The 18,487-nt window shown below is 39.8% G+C and overlaps 1 protein-coding gene across 23 annotated transcripts in view; it reads right to left on the bottom strand.

Moving 5' to 3' along the window:
• Pde4dip (phosphodiesterase 4D interacting protein) overlaps nt 1–18,487 on the bottom strand; it is a 204,053-nt gene that overhangs the window by 21,468 nt on the left and 164,098 nt on the right. For 14 of the 23 annotated variants that reach the window (XR_007108494.1, XM_047551316.1, XM_047551329.1 and 11 more), the window contains 6 exons: nt 15,191–15,423; nt 5,528–5,948; nt 4,480–4,672; nt 3,438–3,557; nt 2,003–2,531; nt 272–507 (listed from right to left, as the gene is read on the bottom strand). Coding sequence is in view for 22 of the 23 variants with exons in the window: in XM_047551316.1 (XP_047407272.1) it covers nt 272–507; nt 2,003–2,531; nt 3,438–3,557; nt 4,480–4,672; nt 5,528–5,948; nt 15,191–15,423 (1,732 nt within the window). In the remaining variant the exon portion in view is untranslated. The remainder of the gene's footprint in view (nt 1–271; nt 508–2,002; nt 2,532–3,437; nt 3,558–4,479; nt 4,673–5,527; nt 5,949–15,190; nt 15,424–18,487) is intronic. The other 9 variants (XM_047551336.1, XM_047551351.1, XM_047551416.1 and 6 more) reach the window with 1 other exon arrangement.

Genomic DNA, 18,487 nt, shown 5'->3' with positions numbered 1-18,487 from the left:
ATTCTCCTTAACACTAGATGGATCCTGCCTCCTGCCAGAAAGGTTACATTCCATGTGTGTGAAGTCTCTACAGTTGTAACCATGGCATCTCCAACTCTGTGTGTTTCTCCTGGTACTCCTTGCTAGCCAGTCCTGATCCTGTAATGGCCCACAGGAGATAAAGTAGAAACTGGACCCTGGGATAAAACTGTGCAGTGGAGGTGTGGTGGCCACCTGGGTCTGAGACTATGAGAGTGACTGAGAGTATTCCAAAGCCCCATGGCCAACTTACTGGTGCTGAGTTTGCTGGTAAGTCTCTCACTCAATTGACTTCCCTGGGCAAGTTGCTCCCGGAAGCTCTGCCCCAGGTAGTAGTCAATATCATTGCTCCTTAGGAGATCCTCAAAAGATTTTACTGTATCTTTTGCATGCTGAGTGAGAAGATAACAAATACCCCTCCCTTCTCGTATTTTTTGCCGTAGGTAGGATAGTTCTCGGGCCTGATCCTGAATCAGGGAATCATATTTTCTAATACAGGAAAGAGAAAAGAGAGAGAAAGAATGGGGAAAAGTGAATGACAAGTTATAGGGGCTTCCTTAGAAATTTCTGTGAAGACATACTTAAGGAACTCCCCCAAGGTAAATTTATATAATCCATAGGAACTATTTAAAAGTAAATTTTACTCTGCGAAACTACTGCATAAAAACAATAAAAAATTAGTATGCCACTATTCTTCAACTGTTTTATATGTTAGCCATATGCTCAAAACTAAATCATAAATTCTGTGAGAGTAAAGACAATGCCATATGGTCCATCTCATACAGCACCAGTACAGTGTAGGCTCACATAGATACTCAATAAATACTTAAAATCATTTAATCCTATTTTACACAGGATTTTTTCATGTCTTTTATTTTCATTCTTTCATTTCTTCTATGCTATGATACTGTGGCAGACTATAATTTACAAAGATGGCCATTATACTATCTCTAGTTCTAGCACTGGTACATTGCCATTTCTTCTTCAACACTTAGAGGTTATTCTCTAAATCTTGGAAGGCTCTATGACCATTTTAACCAAGATAATACAGTGAAAGTAACATTGTACCAAGTCCAGGATTAACTCTTAACTGACCTGGCAACTTTCACTTCCTGCCTTAGAAACCAGCTTTCACAAAGAAGTGAAACCACCCTGAGAATACCACACTATAAGAAGAAAAAGACAGAGGGAGAAGCCCTGGAGGACAAGAAGCCCCACAGAGAAAAAGAAGCTAGGGAGCACTGAGTCACTAGACATGTAGATAAAGAAGTTGTGTCCAACCCAGTGAGGACTTTTTGATTATTCCAGCCATAGCTATCATTTGATGGCAGTCACTCAGGACCCTCCACAAAACCATGAGAAATGATAAAGCTATTGTATTGTGAAGTGATTATTTAGCAATAGATAAGTATGACAGACACTGAGATGGGTGTCCATCCAGTGTTTTACGACATGAAGTATCAGTAACAATAATATTGGAAAATAACACTGAGCTTAATACACATCAGACACTATTCTAAACACTTGTATTAATTCACTGAAAGCTACTAACCTCTTTGAGTTGATCTCTTATTGTCCTCATTTAATAGATAATAAAATAGGCTCAGAAAAGTTAAGCAGGTTGCACAACTTAAAAGTGACAAAGCTAGGATTTAAGTCCAGGTAGTCTGAATCTAGTCTTACTACTATCTCATACTGGATAGATGATAGATGATAGATAGATAGATAGATAGATGGATGGATAGATAGATAGATACTTTACTAATATATCCCTAATAGAAAATCCCAGTGATCTTGTATCTCCCAGACACTTGGCCACCATTCAATGTACTACTGATAGCTAATAATAACTATCTTCTCAGACCTGCCACCATCTAAATAAGTGCCTTCTGGTTACCCTGATATGCTCTTCATTCCAATTATCTGGGTCACCCAATTCCAAGCGCAAACTTAGACATTATCAATCAAACAGTGCCCTCCTTACCCAGGCCACGAGGCTGATCTCAGCTCTTCAGCCAGCTTCCCTTCTATTCCAGTTTTTGGGAGCTGGGCCTCCAGCTGGGATACTCTTTGGATAAGACTCTCCAGATCCTTTTTGGCCTGAAGCCCTGATGGGTAGAAAGCCCCAGTGCCATCAGACAGCCACCCCTCATCCTCGTCAGTGACACTATGGGGTGAAGACCCCTCAAGGGTGCCAACAGCCCTTAGCTTCCGGGGTCTTTCCAGACTAGATGAATAATCACTTGTAACCGAGAGAGACCGGACACGGCTCTTGAGGTTCTGAATGACTTTGTTGGCATTCTGCAGCTGGGCTTTCAGATCTTTAATGTCCTTTTGTAGGACAGTGATGTTTTCCGACCTTCCATATGCCTGGGACTCTTCCTGCTTCCCTAGCTGGGTCTCTGAAGGCTTCTTTCCAGGAAGGTGGTTGAGGGCTGGGCCCAGGCGCCCCTGCTCAGAGCACAGTCCTTCCATGAGCACTGTGTCCCTGAGGCTGTTGTGCTCCTCACAGTCTGCAAGACAGAAACAGAAATCTTCCTGAAGACAAACTGGACATTTGTATTCCCTTTCCAGAGAACAGGTTTGGCCATAAGAACAATAATTACTGGAGCAAAAATTAAAGCAGTACTCAGTTCAACCTGGTTCTATACCAGCATTCAAACCTAGTATTTCATATTCTCCCAATAGCCCTGCAAGTTAGGTATGGACACCGTCCATTTTACTGACTCAGAGGTAAACTAGCTAGTTCTAGATCATTCTAGCACATGGTAAAGCCATAATTCAAATCCTCCAATGTCATATTGCTGCCTCTTAAGTATGACATTAACTTGGGCCTTTATTAAACAGTCATTTGATAATAATAGTTTTTTTATTAAATAAACATTTTAGCAGTAGAAGAAACTGAGGCACAGAGATATTAAAAAATGGGGATTCGAACCAACTAGCCTGGTCCCAGGATATCTGCTCTTAGCTGCCACACTACGCTGCCTCAAGGGTAAAAGAGATGGTATTTTTCTCCTTTTCCCAGTTTTAATGCAGTAGGGGCCCTATGGCTATAGTCCTTTATAATGTGAAACAAAATATTTTTTAAAAACTTATTGTTTACATATCCCAAAGAGTTCATTCAGTCCCTTCTTTAATAAGTAGTCCTTAGTATTTTTTCTATAATAGCAATTTGGATATAATGTTATTTTGTTAACAGCAGAATGCTAACAGTTAATTATAGAAGTTGAAACTCATATTCAGACTCATTTTGGAAAAAAATTCTCCACACTTCCTGTCCTTCTCTGGTGCTGGGTCCCTTTCAATCACAACTTCCCTACCCTCTACTACTCAATAAGGTATGAGAGTAGGCTATAGCACCCAAATGTGACAGCTGACTGGGGCACGCAGGTGAATCCCATACCCTATGAATTTACCAGGGCTGGTAGTCTCCTCACGTTCAGCCTCATTTTCACTTCGACCACAAGTCTCATAACCCAGGTCCTGGAGATCCACCTGGACCTGCTTGCTGTCCTGCTTCACCGGGGATTCACCTGCTTGGGAAGTAACAGAGGGTATTACAGATTATCTGAATTTCCCACATACTCCCTGAACCTCCAGGGCATACACCCTGACCTTTAGGGGCAGGAAGGTCAGATCGAGTGTGGGATAAAGGCTTTTTTGATCAGGGGTGGGAGAAGAAACCACCTGCTCCAGGCAGGACTGCCTTCCATGAGGATGTGCCTGTTTGCCACTGATAATCTCACTTCTGACAACCTAGGCTTAGTTTGGACAAGACACTTGTAAGTCAGGTATTGAATACTATCAACTCTAGAAGCTCCAGTGAAACTAGCAAATCCTTTATCCACAGGAACTCAGTAAAGGTTTGAATGGGGCTGAGCTAATTTAGAGTTCCAAGACATCTAGACCTGCATCATTCAATAAAGTGGCTATTTTATATTAAATTAATTTAAATCAAGTAAAATCTAAAATTTCCAAGTTGCACTAGCCACATTTCATATGCTCAGTAGTCAATATGAGATATATATATATATATATATATATATATATATAAAACTTTCCTACTTTCCTACCACTGTAAGAAAGTTCTATTAGACAGTGCTGATCTAAAATAATAATTATGATACATATTTGAAGAATCTGGTATAGTGCAAAGATAGGAAAGATAACCAATTATGTTGAGAGAGCAAGGCAGTTGCTCACTATACCAGAAATCAGCAAACCTAGAGTTTAGTGAGTTCATTTTCACCCTATACTCCCACTGCAACCTTGAAACCTTGCATTCTTCCTTTCTTCTCTGTCATCTGCGAATTGAAGTAAAATATCCATTTCCCCAGTTCTAGCTCTATGGTCAGGATTTAATTGTTCTGACGCTGGGGGAGAAGAGTAAAATCTGCAAATCCTATTTTTTCTCAGGGAGAAGAAAAACACTGGTGATGGTGAGTTTGGAATACTTACTAAATATGGCTCTGTACTTCTCCAGCTGGTTTGCCTGGGCAAAGACGGTGGCTTCTGAAATCAGTAGCTTTTCCTGAAGATCTTGATAGCATTGTCGGCACTGAGCCAGCTGAGAGCGCAGGTGCTTGGTAGAACCCCGCAGGCTAAATTCTGACTGAGGCCTAGTATCCTGGACCTGGGACTGGTTATCCAACTGTGAAGGGACCAATATAGGGATCAGGACAGCCTGAGCGGCACCCTGCCCCCATCACACACACACACACACACACACACACACACACACACACACACACAGAGTGACAGCCACTTCCCCCTTTGAATGCTGTGGGCTATACTCATGTCTGTCAAAGTACTTGTCACACCATTTGGCAGTTACTTGCTTTCCAAAGCTCCTAGAGAGTTTGTATGATGTTTTATTCATCTCTGTATCTACAGCACACAGCACACTGCCAATCTAGTCTATAGGAGAGCTCTCAGGAAATGTTTGCTCAGTGACTGAAGCGAAGATCTAGAAACCTCCACTCAGCCCTCCCTGCATTCCTGTCCCAGTGGTCCTCTCAGACTCCTCTGCAGTCTCCATTTACTGAATCCTCAGGAAAGCTAATTCCCTTAAGAGGATCCCAACAACCCCTTGTGATTACAGACACCTGTAATGAACTGTGATGAAAACAGCAGTGATAAGACAGAGATGTCATTACACATCATTTGTCTGGAATGCCTCAAAACCCGATGCATCCCAGTAATGTGATAGTTACATTCTATTAAAATTATCTAGTTTTGTGGCATTTTTCCCCACCGTAGTATCTCAAGGGTACAGATGAGGTTTATTACCCACTGGTACTGCTGAGATGTTACCTAGGAAACTAAGAACTTAGGAGATACTCATGAGATAATGTAAAAGCCTTTCTAAAATTGAATGGGTCTTGTATTATTACCATACCCCTGCTTGTGGAGCAAAGCTGCCCTTCCTTTGGTACCTCCTGACAGACAGCTTAAGATAAAAACTGAAATCTCCAGCTCTTTACCAAGTATTTTTCATTTCACTTACTTGGTGGGCAGCCCCAAGGTCAAGGCTCTGGGGTCTGGGGCAAGGCCTTGTGGTCAACTTCTCCTCATCTTGGCATTGGTTCTTCCCAGAAGAACAAACCAGGTTTGTGTTCATTCTGTCAATCTCCCTGGTCAGGTGTGCAAGGAACTCTGGAGTAAGTTTATTATTCCCTTCCTTGCTGTTTAGTACCAAGTGTTCTTTGAGGAGGTTGATGATGTTGTGGGCATTCTTCAGTTTTCCCTGGAGCTTTCTGAACTCAGCCTGAAGGGTATTCTCATTCAGATCCCCTTTGGCGACCACAGTCTCCACCATCACCTCGCCTTTCTCCTTGTCTTCCTCCATCTCCCATCCATCAGACATTGCTTCTCCCATCTGCTCTTTCAGCTCTGCATTCTCAAGGCAAAGGCTCAACATGGTGTTCCTACAGGAAATATATATTTAGAGAACAAATCTGGTCTTAGTGACAGTTCCTTATAGCCCCTTTCACCCACAACTCAGTCCATGATAGACTCAGAAAAATCCCAGGGCATGAAGCAACCTCAGAAACCTACAACAACTTCCTTATTTTATACATCAGAAAACCCAGAATCAGGAAGAGTGAGAGACAGCTCCACACCAGACACTTCCAACAGCTGTTTGATGGCAGTGCCATCACTTAAAATCTTGGTCTCAAGATCTCTAGTCTATTTTTCCTTACTTAGCCAAATAGCCTATTTTCTAATTCTCAGTAACCTCTGAATACACAAGGGTACTTACACTATTAAATAAAACAGAAGAACATGGCCTATGACAAATTTGTTATTATGGATTCTACAGTTCTGTTATTTATCATCCATTTTAAACCACTGAATGATATATTGGGATCTTGGAGCTGGGCGTGGTGGCATACACCTGTGACCCCAGTGACTTGGGAGGCTGAGGCAGGAAGATCATAAGTTCAAAGCCAGATCTAATAAAAATAAAGTAAAAAGGGTTGGGGATGTGGCTCAGTGGTTAAGGACCCCGGGGTTCAATCTCCAGTATCAAAAAATAAAAAAATAATTGGGATCCAGGAACACATAAGAAAGAATCAATACTAAACGGAACTACAATAAAAATGAACATATAATTATTTGCTATATGTCTGGATCATGGATAGGAGATAACTTTCATGAAAGCAGAAACCATTATCTATACTGTTTGCCCTATATCCCAGGATCTCCATAGGTGCCAGTCACATAAAACATTTATATTGTTGACAAAATAAAATTGACTAATTTTCACCAAGACATTCTAGCTCTACCCTTATACTCTACCCTTATACTCTGCAATAAACTCTTCTGGTATTGAATGGAAGCTACAAAAAACATGGTTTTCACAAAGCAATTTGCTTGACCTCTTGGAGTCTCAGTCTTCTTTTACACGATATAAGAATTATGTCAGTTTTTATGTAAAATAAGGATTGTAACATTAGTGGATACTGATGAAATTACAGGATGTGGTTAGCTCAGAATCCACAAAAGAGAAGTCATTCAATCCTGTTGCACTAGCTGCAGACCTGAGGAATATCAACATCAAAATCCCACCAGGTGCTTGTTTAAAAGACTTTAAAGCTAAAGTCTATGAATCTGAATTTTACTTAAGTTCCACAGATGATTTTCTTTTTTTTTTTTTTAGTTATTGATGGAAATTTATCTCTTTCATTTATTTATATGTGGTGCTGAGAATCAAACCCACTACCTCACACATGGTAGGCAAGTGCTCTGAGCCACAACCACAGCCCCCAACAGGTGATTCTTAAGCATGCTACACTGAGAACTCTGAGCTTGAAAACTCTGAGCTTGAAGAGGCAAAGAAAACAGGTAATTCATGGCCTGAAGGGTCAGTAGTCTACTATACCTCTCAACTAGATTTCTCAGAATCCTGAAGTTTTGGATCTTCAAGCAGAACTACTCAGGTGTCATTTAGGGAAAAAAATACTTTAGGACATAGAACTCTGAGCATCCATGAGACAGTTTTTCAACAAAGATAAAGGAAGAGGATGTTACCAAAACCAGGATGTAAGAGGGAGAGAAGGGGACACATGTATACTACAGAAAATAATATTTAATATTATAACTATGTTTTGGGGTAAACACTTGTTTTCACAATATGAATTAATGAAAGCATGCTCAACAAAATCTTGAAAGGAGGGGCTAGGTATTAGATTCTATATTCTACAACATCAGTGTTTCTTAAGGTCAGGCAGAGAGTTAAATCATTTTCAGAACAGTAACTCTGAGGAAAAAGGAAAATACTCCATGAGGATGTCTACATATGGTGTGTAGAATCAAAAGAATTGTTCTGTTTGTAACATCTCAATTAAATTCACACATACAAAAAATTAAGCAAAACTGTGCTTTAACTTAAATAGAACTTGGCAGGCTCTCTTCACGGGGCGATCCAAGATGGCGGCCTAGAGGGAGACTGCACCCCCAGTCGCGCCAGAACCCAGGAGTTAAGAAGGGGAGGCAGTGAGAGACTCGGACTGAAATAGAGCCACAGGTGAGTCTGCCCACTGGGTAAAGCTCAGACCGGGTGGCAGGCCCAGATAGAGGTGGCTTATCGGAGCCGGGCAGGGCAGCTAGAGTCATCCACAGGCAGCCCTGCGCACTCCGGCGGTGGGCCCCGCCCACACAGCCAGCTTCTCCAGGTTCTCGGAACGGAACTGGCCCGCTAGTGAGAGCCTTTCTGACCAGAACAAGCTCCGAGTCCCGGAGCCACTGCAACGTACTCCGGCACACAAGCAGCTTCAGGGACCAGGATAGGGCAGCCAGAGACCTCCCCAAGTAGCCTGGACCCCTGCGGTGGGAGGTGCCTTTCAAGGCTAGCTTCTCAGACCAGACCGCCCAGTGAGAGGTTTTCTACATAGAACCAGCCACAAGTCCCCGAATCAACGGAGAGCTTCGATCTGCAAGCAGCCTCTGGGATCAGGGCAGGGCAGCCAGAGACCTCTTCAGGCGGCTCTGCCCACTCCGGCTGCAGGCTCTCTTCATGGGACGATCCAAGATGGCGGCCTAGAGGGAGACTGCACCCCCAGTCGCTCCAGAACCCAGGAGTTAAGAAGGGGAGGCATTGAGAGACTCGGACTGAAATAGAGCCACAGGTGAGTCTGCCCACTGGGTAAAGCTCGGCCCGGGTGGCAGGCCCAGATAGAGGTGGCTTATCAGAACCAGGCAGGGCAGCTAGAGTCTTCCCAAGGAGGCCTTCCACACTCCGGCAGTGGGCTCCTCCCACACAGCCAGCTGCACGGTGCAGGCCCACAGTGAGAGCATTTCCGCACAGAACCAGTTCCAAACCGTGGAACCAGTAGGGGGCTAGGGGCAGTTTTCTTCGAATGAGCTGCTTTATCAGATTCCTCCAAGACATCAGGCTACTGAAGGCTGGGAGGTGATACACTGGAAATCTACCGGGACACTATAAGCCAATAGCGGAAAACTGCAATATCTCAGGGTCCCACTGACAGCTGACCAATATGAGAAAACAAGGGAAGAAAATGTCCCAAGCAAACCTAGATACTACATCAATAAAACCCAATGACAGCACAGCAGAAGAAATGTCAGAAAGGGAGTTCAGAATGTACGTAATTAAAACGATCAGGGAAGCTAATGAGGAGATGAAAGAGCAAATGCAGGCATTGAAGGAGGAGATGAAAGAGCAAATGCAGGCATTAAATGATCGCACCAATCAACAGTTAAAAGAGCAAATACGGGAAGCAAGAGATCATTTCAATAAAGAGTTAGAGATACTGAAAAAAAAACAAACTGAAATACTTGAAATGAAGGAAACAATAAACCAAGTTAAAAACTCCATAGAAAGCATAACCAATAGGATAGAACACCTGGAAGACAGAACCTCAGACATTGAAGACAAATTATTTAACCTTGAAAGTAAAGTTGGCCAAACAAAAAAGATGGTAAGAAATCATGAACAGAACCTACAAGAATTATGGGATATCATGAAAAGGCCAAATTTAAGAATTATTGGGATTGAGGAAGGCTTAGAGAAACAAACCAAAGGAATGAACAATCTATTCAATGAAATAATAACAGAAAATTTCCCAAATCTGAAGAACGAAATGGAAAACCAAGTACAAGAGGCTTATAGAACTCCAAACATACAAAATTACAACAGAGCCACACCAAGGCACATTATTATGAAAATACCTAACATACAAAATAAAGACAGAATTTTAAAGGCCGCGAGAGAAAAGAATCAAATTACATTCAGAGGGAAACCAATAAGAATATCAGCAGATTTTTCAATCCAGACCCTAAAAGCTAGAAGGGCCTGGAACAACATATACCAAGCCCTGAAAGAAAATGGATGCCAACCAAGAATCTTATACTCAGCAAAACTTACCTTCAAATTTGACGATGAAATAAGATCCTTCCATGATAAACAAAAGCTAAAGGAATTTACAAAAAGAAAGCCAGCATTACAGAACATTCTCAGCAAAATATTCCATGAGGAAGAGATGAAAAACAACGATGCAAATCAGCAACAGGAGGCACTAGCCTAAAGGAATAGCCAAATAAAGGAGAAACCAAATCATGTCAAAAACAAATATGAGTCAATTGACTGGGAATACAAATCATATCACAATAATAACCCTGAATGTCAATGGCCTGAATTCATCAATCAAAAGACACAGACTGGCAGATTGGATTAAAAAGAAAAATCCAACAATATGCTGCCTGCAAGAGACTCATCTCATAGAAAGAGACACCTATAGACTAAAGGTGAAAGGATGGGGAAAAACATACCATGCACACAGACACAGCAAAAAAGCTGGAGTATCCATCCTCATTTCAGATAATGTGGACTTCAAACCAAAACTAGTCAGAAGGGATAAAGAAGGACATTACATGCTGCTTAAGGGAAGCATAAATCAGCAAGACTTAACAATCATAAATATCTATGCCCCGAACATTGGCTCATCCACGTACGTCAAACAAATCCTTCTCAATTCCAGAAATCAAATAGACCACAACACAATAATACTAGGCGATTTTAACACACCTCTCTCACCACTGGATAGATCGTCCAAACAAAAACTGAATAAAGAAACTATAGATCTCAACAACACAATCAACAATTTAGACTTAACGGACATATATAGAATATACCATCCAACAAAGAATGAATACACTTTCTTCTCAGCAGCACATGGATCCTTCTCTAAAATAGACCATATTTTATGCCACAAAGCTACTGTTAGCAAATACAAGAAGATAGAGATACTACCTTTAACTCTATCAGATCATAATGGATTGAAATTAGAAATAAATGACAGAATAAAAAACAGAAACTTCTCCAATACCTGGAGATTAAATAATACACTATTATATGATGAATGGATAACAGAAGACATCAGGAGGGAAATAAAAAAATTCTTAGAAGTAAACGAGAACAAAGACACATCATATCAAAATCTCTGGGACACTATGAAAGCAGTACTTAGAGGAAGATTTATTTCATGGGGTGCATTCAAAAAAAGAAGTAGAAATCAACAAATAAACGACTTAACACTACAGCTCAAAGCGCTAGAAAAAGAAGAGCAGACCAATACCAAAAGTAGTAGAAGACAGGAAATAGTTAAAATCAGAGCCGAAATCAATGAAATTGAAACAAAAGAAACAATTGGAAAAATTAACAAAATAAATAGTTGGTTCTTTGAAAAAATAAACAAAATTGATAAACCCTTAGCCACACTAACAAAGAGAAAGAGGGAGAAAACTCAAATTACTAAAATTCGGAATGAACAAGGAAACATCACAACAGACACGAGTGAAATACAAAACATAATTAGAAGCTATTTCGAAAATCTATACTCCAACAAAACAGAAAACCTCGAAGACATCAACAAATTTCTAGAGACATATGAATTACCTAAACTGAACGAGGAGGACATACACAACTTAAATAAACCAATTTCAAGCAATGAAATAGAAGAGGTCATCAAAAGCCTACCAACAAAGAAAAGTCCAGGACCAGATGGGTTCTCAGCCGAGTTCTACAAAACCTTTAAAGAAGAGCTCATTCCAATACTCCTCAAACTATTCCATGAAATAGAAGAGGAGGGAACCCTCCCAAACTCGTTCTATGAAGCCAATAACACCCTGATACCTAAACCAGACAGAGACACATCGAGAAAAGAAAATTTCAGACCAATAACCTTAATGAACATCAACGCAAAACTTCTCAACAAAATTTTAGCAAATCGCATACAAATATATATTAAAAAGATAGTGCACCACGATCAAGTGGGTTTTATCCCAGGGATGCAAGGTTGGTTCAACATTCGGAAATCAATAAATGTCATTCACCATATCAACAGACTTAAAGTTAAGAATCACATGATTATTTCAATAGATGCAGAAAAAGCATTCGATAAAATACAGCATCCCTTCATGCTCAAAACACTAGAAAAAATTGGGGTAGTGGGAACATTCCTTAACATTGTAAAGGCCATCTATGCTAAGCCCATGGCTAATATCATTCTAAATGGTGAAAAACTGAAAGCGTTCCCCCTAAAAACTGGAACAAGGCAGGGATGCCCTCTTTCACCGCTTCTATTCAACATCATCCTTGAGACTCTAGCCAGAGCAATCAGACAAACCAAAGAAATTAAAGGGATACGAATAGGAAAAGAAGAACTCAAACTATCCCTGTTCGCTGATGATATGATTATATATTTAGAGGAACCTGGAAATTCCACCAGAAAACTTTTAGAACTCATAAGTGAATTCAGTAAAGTAGCAGGTTACAAGATCAATGCTCATAAATCCAATGCATTTTTATACATAAGTGATGAATCTTCAGAAAGAGAAATTAGGAAAACTACCCCATTCACAATAGCATCAAAAAAATTAAAATACTTGGGAATCAATCTCACAAAAGAGGTGAAAGACCTCTACAATGAGAACTACAGAACACTAAAGAAAGAAATTCAAGAAAACCTTAGAAAATGGAAAGATCTCCCATGTTCCCGGATAGGCAGAATTAATATTGTCAAAATGGCTATACTACCTAAAGTGCTATACAGATTCAATGCAATTCCAATTAAAATCCCAATGATGTACCTTGCAGAAATAGAGCAAGCAATTATGAAATTCATCTGGAAGAATAAAAAACCTAGAATAGCTAAAGCAATCCTCAGTGGCAAGAGCGAAGCAGGGGGTATTGCAATACCAGATCTTCAACTCTACTACAAAGCAATAGTAACAAAAACAGCATGGTATTGGTACCAAAATAGACAGGTAGATCAATGGTACAGAATAGAGGACATGGACACAAACCCAAATAAATACAATTTTCTCATACTGGACAAAGGTTCCAAAAATATGCAATGGAGGAAAGATAGCCTCTTCAACAAATGGTGCTGGGAAAACTGGAAAACCATATGCAATAGAATGAAACTAAACCCCTATCTCTCACCCTACACAAAACTCAACTCAAAATGGATCAAGGACCTCAGAATCAGACCAGAGACCCTGCATCTTATAGAAGAAAAAGTAGGTCCAAATCTTCAACTTGTTGGCTTAGGATCAGACTTCCTTAACAGGACTCCCATAGCACAAGAAATAAAAGCAAGAATCAACAACTGGGATAGATTCAAACTAAAAAGCTTTCTCTCAGCAAAGGAAACTATCAGAAATGTGAAGAGAGAGCCTACGGAGTGGGAGAATATCTTTGCCAACCATACCTCAGATAGAGCGCTAATTTCCAGAATCTATAAAGAACTCAAAAAACTCTACACGAAGAATACAAATAATCCAATCAACAAATGGGCTAAGGAAATGAACAGACACTTCACAGAAGAAGATGTACAAGTAATCAACAGATATATGAAGAAATGTTCAACATCCCTAGTAATAAGGGAAATGCAAATCAAAACTACCCTAAGATTTCACCTCACCCCAATTAGAATGGCGATTATCAAGAATACAAGCAACAATAGGTGTTGGCGAGGATGTGGTGAAAAAGGAACACTCATACATTGCTGGTGGGGTTGCAAATTAGTGCAGCCACTCTGGAAAGCAGTGTGGAGATTCCTCAGAAAGCTTGGAATGGAAACACCATTTGACCCAGCTATCCCACTCCTTGGCCTATACCCAAAGGACTTAAAATCAGCATACTACAGAGATACAGCCACATCAATGTTCATTGCTGCTCAATTCACCATAGCCAGATTGTGGAACCAACCTAGATGCCCTTCAGTTGATGAATGGATAAAGAAACTGTGGCACATTTATACAATGGAATATTACTCCGCAATGAAGAATGATAAAATTATGGCATTTGTAGGCAAATGGACGAAATTGGAGAATATCATGCTAAGTGAGATAAGCCAATCTCAAAAAACTAAAGGACGAATGATCTCGCTGATAAGCGGATGAGGACATATAATGGGGGGTGGGAGGGGTTAGCATTAGGTTTAGGGTTAGGTTTAGGGTTAGGGATAAGGAGAGCGGTAAGAATGAAGGAAAGAAGGACTGTATAGAGGGAAAAGAGGGGTGGGAGAGGTGGGGGGGAAGGGAAAAAAAAATAAACATCATTGCCCTATGTAAACGTATGATTACACAAATGGTATGCCTTGACTCTATGTACAAATAGAGAAACAACATGTATCCCATTTGTATATAATTAAAAAGAAATAAATATATATAAAAAAAAAGAAAAAAAAGAAAAAAAAAAAGAAAAAAAAAGATCACTACTCATGTTGAATATTAAAATAAATAAATAAATAAATAAATAAATAAATAAATAAATAGAACTTAACTAAAGAATTAGCATGACAATTCAGTGTGAAAGAACTGACATTTAGAATGATCACAGAATTTTAAAAAATTGTTTGGAAGAAATACATAACATAGAAGGAAAGGAATAGATGTTAAAAATCAAGAGCCAGGGGTCTAGCTATGGAGCATTATACAATCTTGAGCAGGTCACTTAGAACTTCCTAGGCGTGAGTTTCCTTAACTATGAAGCAAGGACAATGGGTTGGATGTCAAGGTCCTCTTCAAATGCTAATGTTATTCAGGGAAGTTTAAGTGATGTGTAATGTGCAGGGAAATAATAGGACATGAATTAAAAGTTGTACGTTGGTATAGCTGTACTCCAAATAAGAGCCCTCAGGGGTAAATGATTGAATGGATTATCCCTATAGTATTGAAATGTTCCCTGAGCATCTTTTGGCAAAAAGCTGTTAAAGACAGAGTAGTCAATCTAGTCAATGAATCAGATAATTGCCACTTTTGTCAAGTTAATAAAGCAGTAGATAGTAGTAAAGCTGCTATTCCATGATTCAAGTACTTGTGCTTCTGCCCGGGAACTAAGTAGAGATGGAGGGGCCTCTGTATAAATCCTCCTCCCTTGTGAACTGCTCTGGTTCTGCATACAGCAGCCAAAATGATTGGGTAGGATATCCCTTATACATTCCAATCAACAACAAAAGTGATCTCCATTACCCATTACCACTTCTGAAAAAATTCATAGAAACATCAATGTATGGAGTCTGGAATGTAGATCCTGCAGTCATGTAGCAACACAAACACCTTGGTTGCAGCGAGGCAAGTCCCTGGCAATGGCGGTAGGGACTCATGGTCAGTAGACTCCCTTTCTCTGGAGAAAATGTCCTACCTGATGTGGGACACAGAGGAGAATCCTGCTTCCTCAATTTGAGCCTTTAGCTCCTTGAGTTCCCCTTCAGCTTTTCTCTTCTCCTCTAAGTGCTGGTGAATCTCAGCCCTCAGGTGGAGCATTTCCTCCTGAAGACACCTGTTACTGTCCCCTCCTACTGGGGATGGAGGAGAAAGAGATGTGTTCTGGGTCTCCATAGTTGCCAGGCTTTTCTCCAAAGCCACCTTGGTGAGCTGAAACAAAATCATGGTTTAAATAAATTAGGTCACATACATAAAATGATGTTAGGTCATTAAAGAGAATCTAAGAGGAACATGAGACCACAAGGACATACTTCAATGGGAGCAACAACAAAACAACAAAAAAGCAAAGCTAAAATGAACTCCCCTCCAAGGATTTCCTCAGTCATAAGGGCCTTGGAGAGTGGTTTGGGCAAGGAGGACACATCTAGTGAGCAAGAGTTGTTGCAAGAGGGAAAAGAGGAGAATTCAGAGACAGGTGAGGAAAACACACACAAGGCCGTCCCCACCCCCCTTTCTCTTTCTCCACACACAAATGCAAACAAACAAGTTTTAAACAGGTCTGGTGTCTGTGGATGCTGTGATTCCTTTTTCTGAGAGGTCAGAGTTCCCTGAGAGTCTTCTCATAAGTCAGGAAGTTTCACCAGTTCCACAACACTGGAGTCCTTGACTCAGAAGATCATGGCTCAAAATTGCAGTGCTCAGTGCCTGAGGCTCTGCCTGGAATTTAGATTCCAAAGAGAAGATAAGCAGGAGGGCTCAGGGAACTCAGGAAACAGCAGCAGTCCTCACAAAATTAGAATGATGGTGGAGCTACTGAGTAAGCTTTATTTCATTGGCAGCAGGAGAATCACACCGTAAACTACTGAGAAGCTGAGGTGAAGCCACCCTGGTCAGAAGCCAGTATTATTTTTTGGTTATTTCACTTGTGCCCATATTGTCAGTCAAATTCTCTTTAAAACTTTAAGCATGTAAGAAGAAATCAAGGTAGAAACGCTTTCCCAACACCATTCTTTTTCTTGAGGATCCTCTTAAAGTTATTCCTCAGTGTTTCAATTAAAGCAAATCTTACAGTATTTCCTCAAATGGGAATTTGTGAAGTTTCAGACTTTCTTTCTGTTCATTTTTGGCTCTTCTCCAGTTGTTTTTCATGTTTTTTAAAGTGTAGAAATCAACACACAAGTATGGCGATCTACTTAGTGTATGACTAATTATTTTAGAACAAGGATTTCCTGCCTGTCTAAATTAATTTCAGTATATCTCAATGTCACATTGACTTCTATTTTCCTCTCAGTGGCAGTGTTTGAGAGTGAGACTTACCTCCAGGTCAATTCTAATTCTCAATTTCCCACCTCTCTCCCACAGCTATCTCTGGGTCATGTTGTTTTCTTTTATATCTATAAATATTGTTATTTGTACTTGTCATTTATAAATTTGTTCTAGCTATAGAGAACCATTTCCTAATTATCAAAATCATCAAAATATTTGCTGCGTGTCTCTATAACATGTAGTAGCTACCCAAGTAGGGATGATTTGTTGAATTAGTTATATGCTTTAAACCTCATTTCAGTTACCAATATATTAACAGAATAGGATCCAGGGCACATTATTAAGGATCAATGACTGATTGAGCTGCTTGGAGTGGGAAAAAGCAATTGACTTTTGCTATTTCCTATAAGAATCATGATAAAGTCTAAGCCACAGGTTTGTGGTGGAGTTAATTCATAGCATGCATGTGCAGTAGTGTTTTGTAGCACAGCAGTTGAGGTTGTAAAGAGATGTGCACCTGTGTCAAAGAAGAAAGAGATCCACAAACCAAGCGCACGATCCCTAGGCATCCAATCCTATATGGGGTCTGTGAGTCTGACATCTGGCAGGCTCTTGAAAATGTTTTTCTCTACAACTCTGCTGATAAGCTTAGTCAGGTTGGGGGTCATCTCCACATATGCCACCAACCATTTGTGACAAAAAAAAGGACAGGGTACTGGACAAAATCATTTTGTAAAATTTATGGCTCTACCATTATTTTAACTATGTGGTATTATCTTTTTATATAAACTCTTTCCAACTAATGTAACTAAAACATTAGCATCAGCCTTGAATATGGGTACAATATTTATTATTCTCCAAAACCTAAGGATTCCTTTTGCTTAAAAATAATGTCCAATTTCGGAAATCTACCCATTTTGTGTGTGTGTGGTACAGGAGTGCTCTACCACTGAGATACATCCCCAGCCCTTTTTATTTTTTTATTTTGAGACAAAGTCTCACAAAGTTGCCAAGGCAGGCCTCAAACTTGTAGTCCTCTTGCCTTAGCCTCCCCAGTCACTTGGATTTCTGGTATGTGTCACCATGCCCAGCAAGTCTACCCATTTTAAAGTACCATCTGTATGTATGATATCTTACTCTTTTGGTTTCAATACACCTATTTTCTTAAAGAAAAAATGATGACTTGTGAAATGTCAGTGTCAGAAGGACTTTAAGGTCCATCTCAGAAGAAATTTCCTACTTTAAAATGAGAAAATAAATCATTGCCTAGAGATCTAATTTTGCTCATGCTAGTTTGGGTTTTCATAGTTTCATCTCAAAGATGGCTTACATTGATTAAATTTTAAATATAAATGTAATTTAAATGTCAATGTATGAAAAGTGACTCAGATACTAGCCTTTTCATTAGTTTTTAATCATTTATGAAGAGCAAATATTTCTGTTCCTTCCTTTAAATAAAATCCTGCAACTTCTAGTATGTGTGGCAGTAGTGTGAATCCATTAAATCTATTTTAACCAATCTTTCTTATACATATCTTCTTCTGCATTATCTAATTCACTTGTGCTATTGCTTCCATACAATTCAATGTTGGGGTGCTGGGTTCCTATTTGTCCTGCAGAGGTTTAGTGCAGGAGCTGATCTCTTGCTTGAATAGAGTTGTTTTGTTTTTTCCCTACTGCTTCATAACTCTCATATTGTAAGTCAGTTCCCAGGCAGCAGTAAGTGCATTAAAAACTAGCTTTCCTCAGATGCACAGCATCACTAACCTTTAGGGAAATGTAAAACAAAAGTGCAATGAGATATCTCCTCACACCTCTTAGAATGGTTTTTATATAAACTTAGGAAAGAAAAAAAAAGATATCAAGTATTAGGATGCCAAGAAAGAGGAACTTGTACTTTGTTGGTAGGAATGGACTTTAGTGCAGCCTCTGTAAAAAATGGTATGATGATTCCACAAACTAAAAATAGAACTACCATATGATCTAGTAATTCCACTTTTGGGTATAT

Source organism: Sciurus carolinensis, chromosome 1 (genome assembly GCF_902686445.1).
Source record: "Sciurus carolinensis chromosome 1, mSciCar1.2, whole genome shotgun sequence".
NCBI lineage: Eukaryota > Metazoa > Chordata > Mammalia > Rodentia > Sciuridae > Sciurus > Sciurus carolinensis.
Note: the sequence above shows the minus strand (reverse complement) of the source record. Positions and strands in the feature narration are given on the sequence as shown.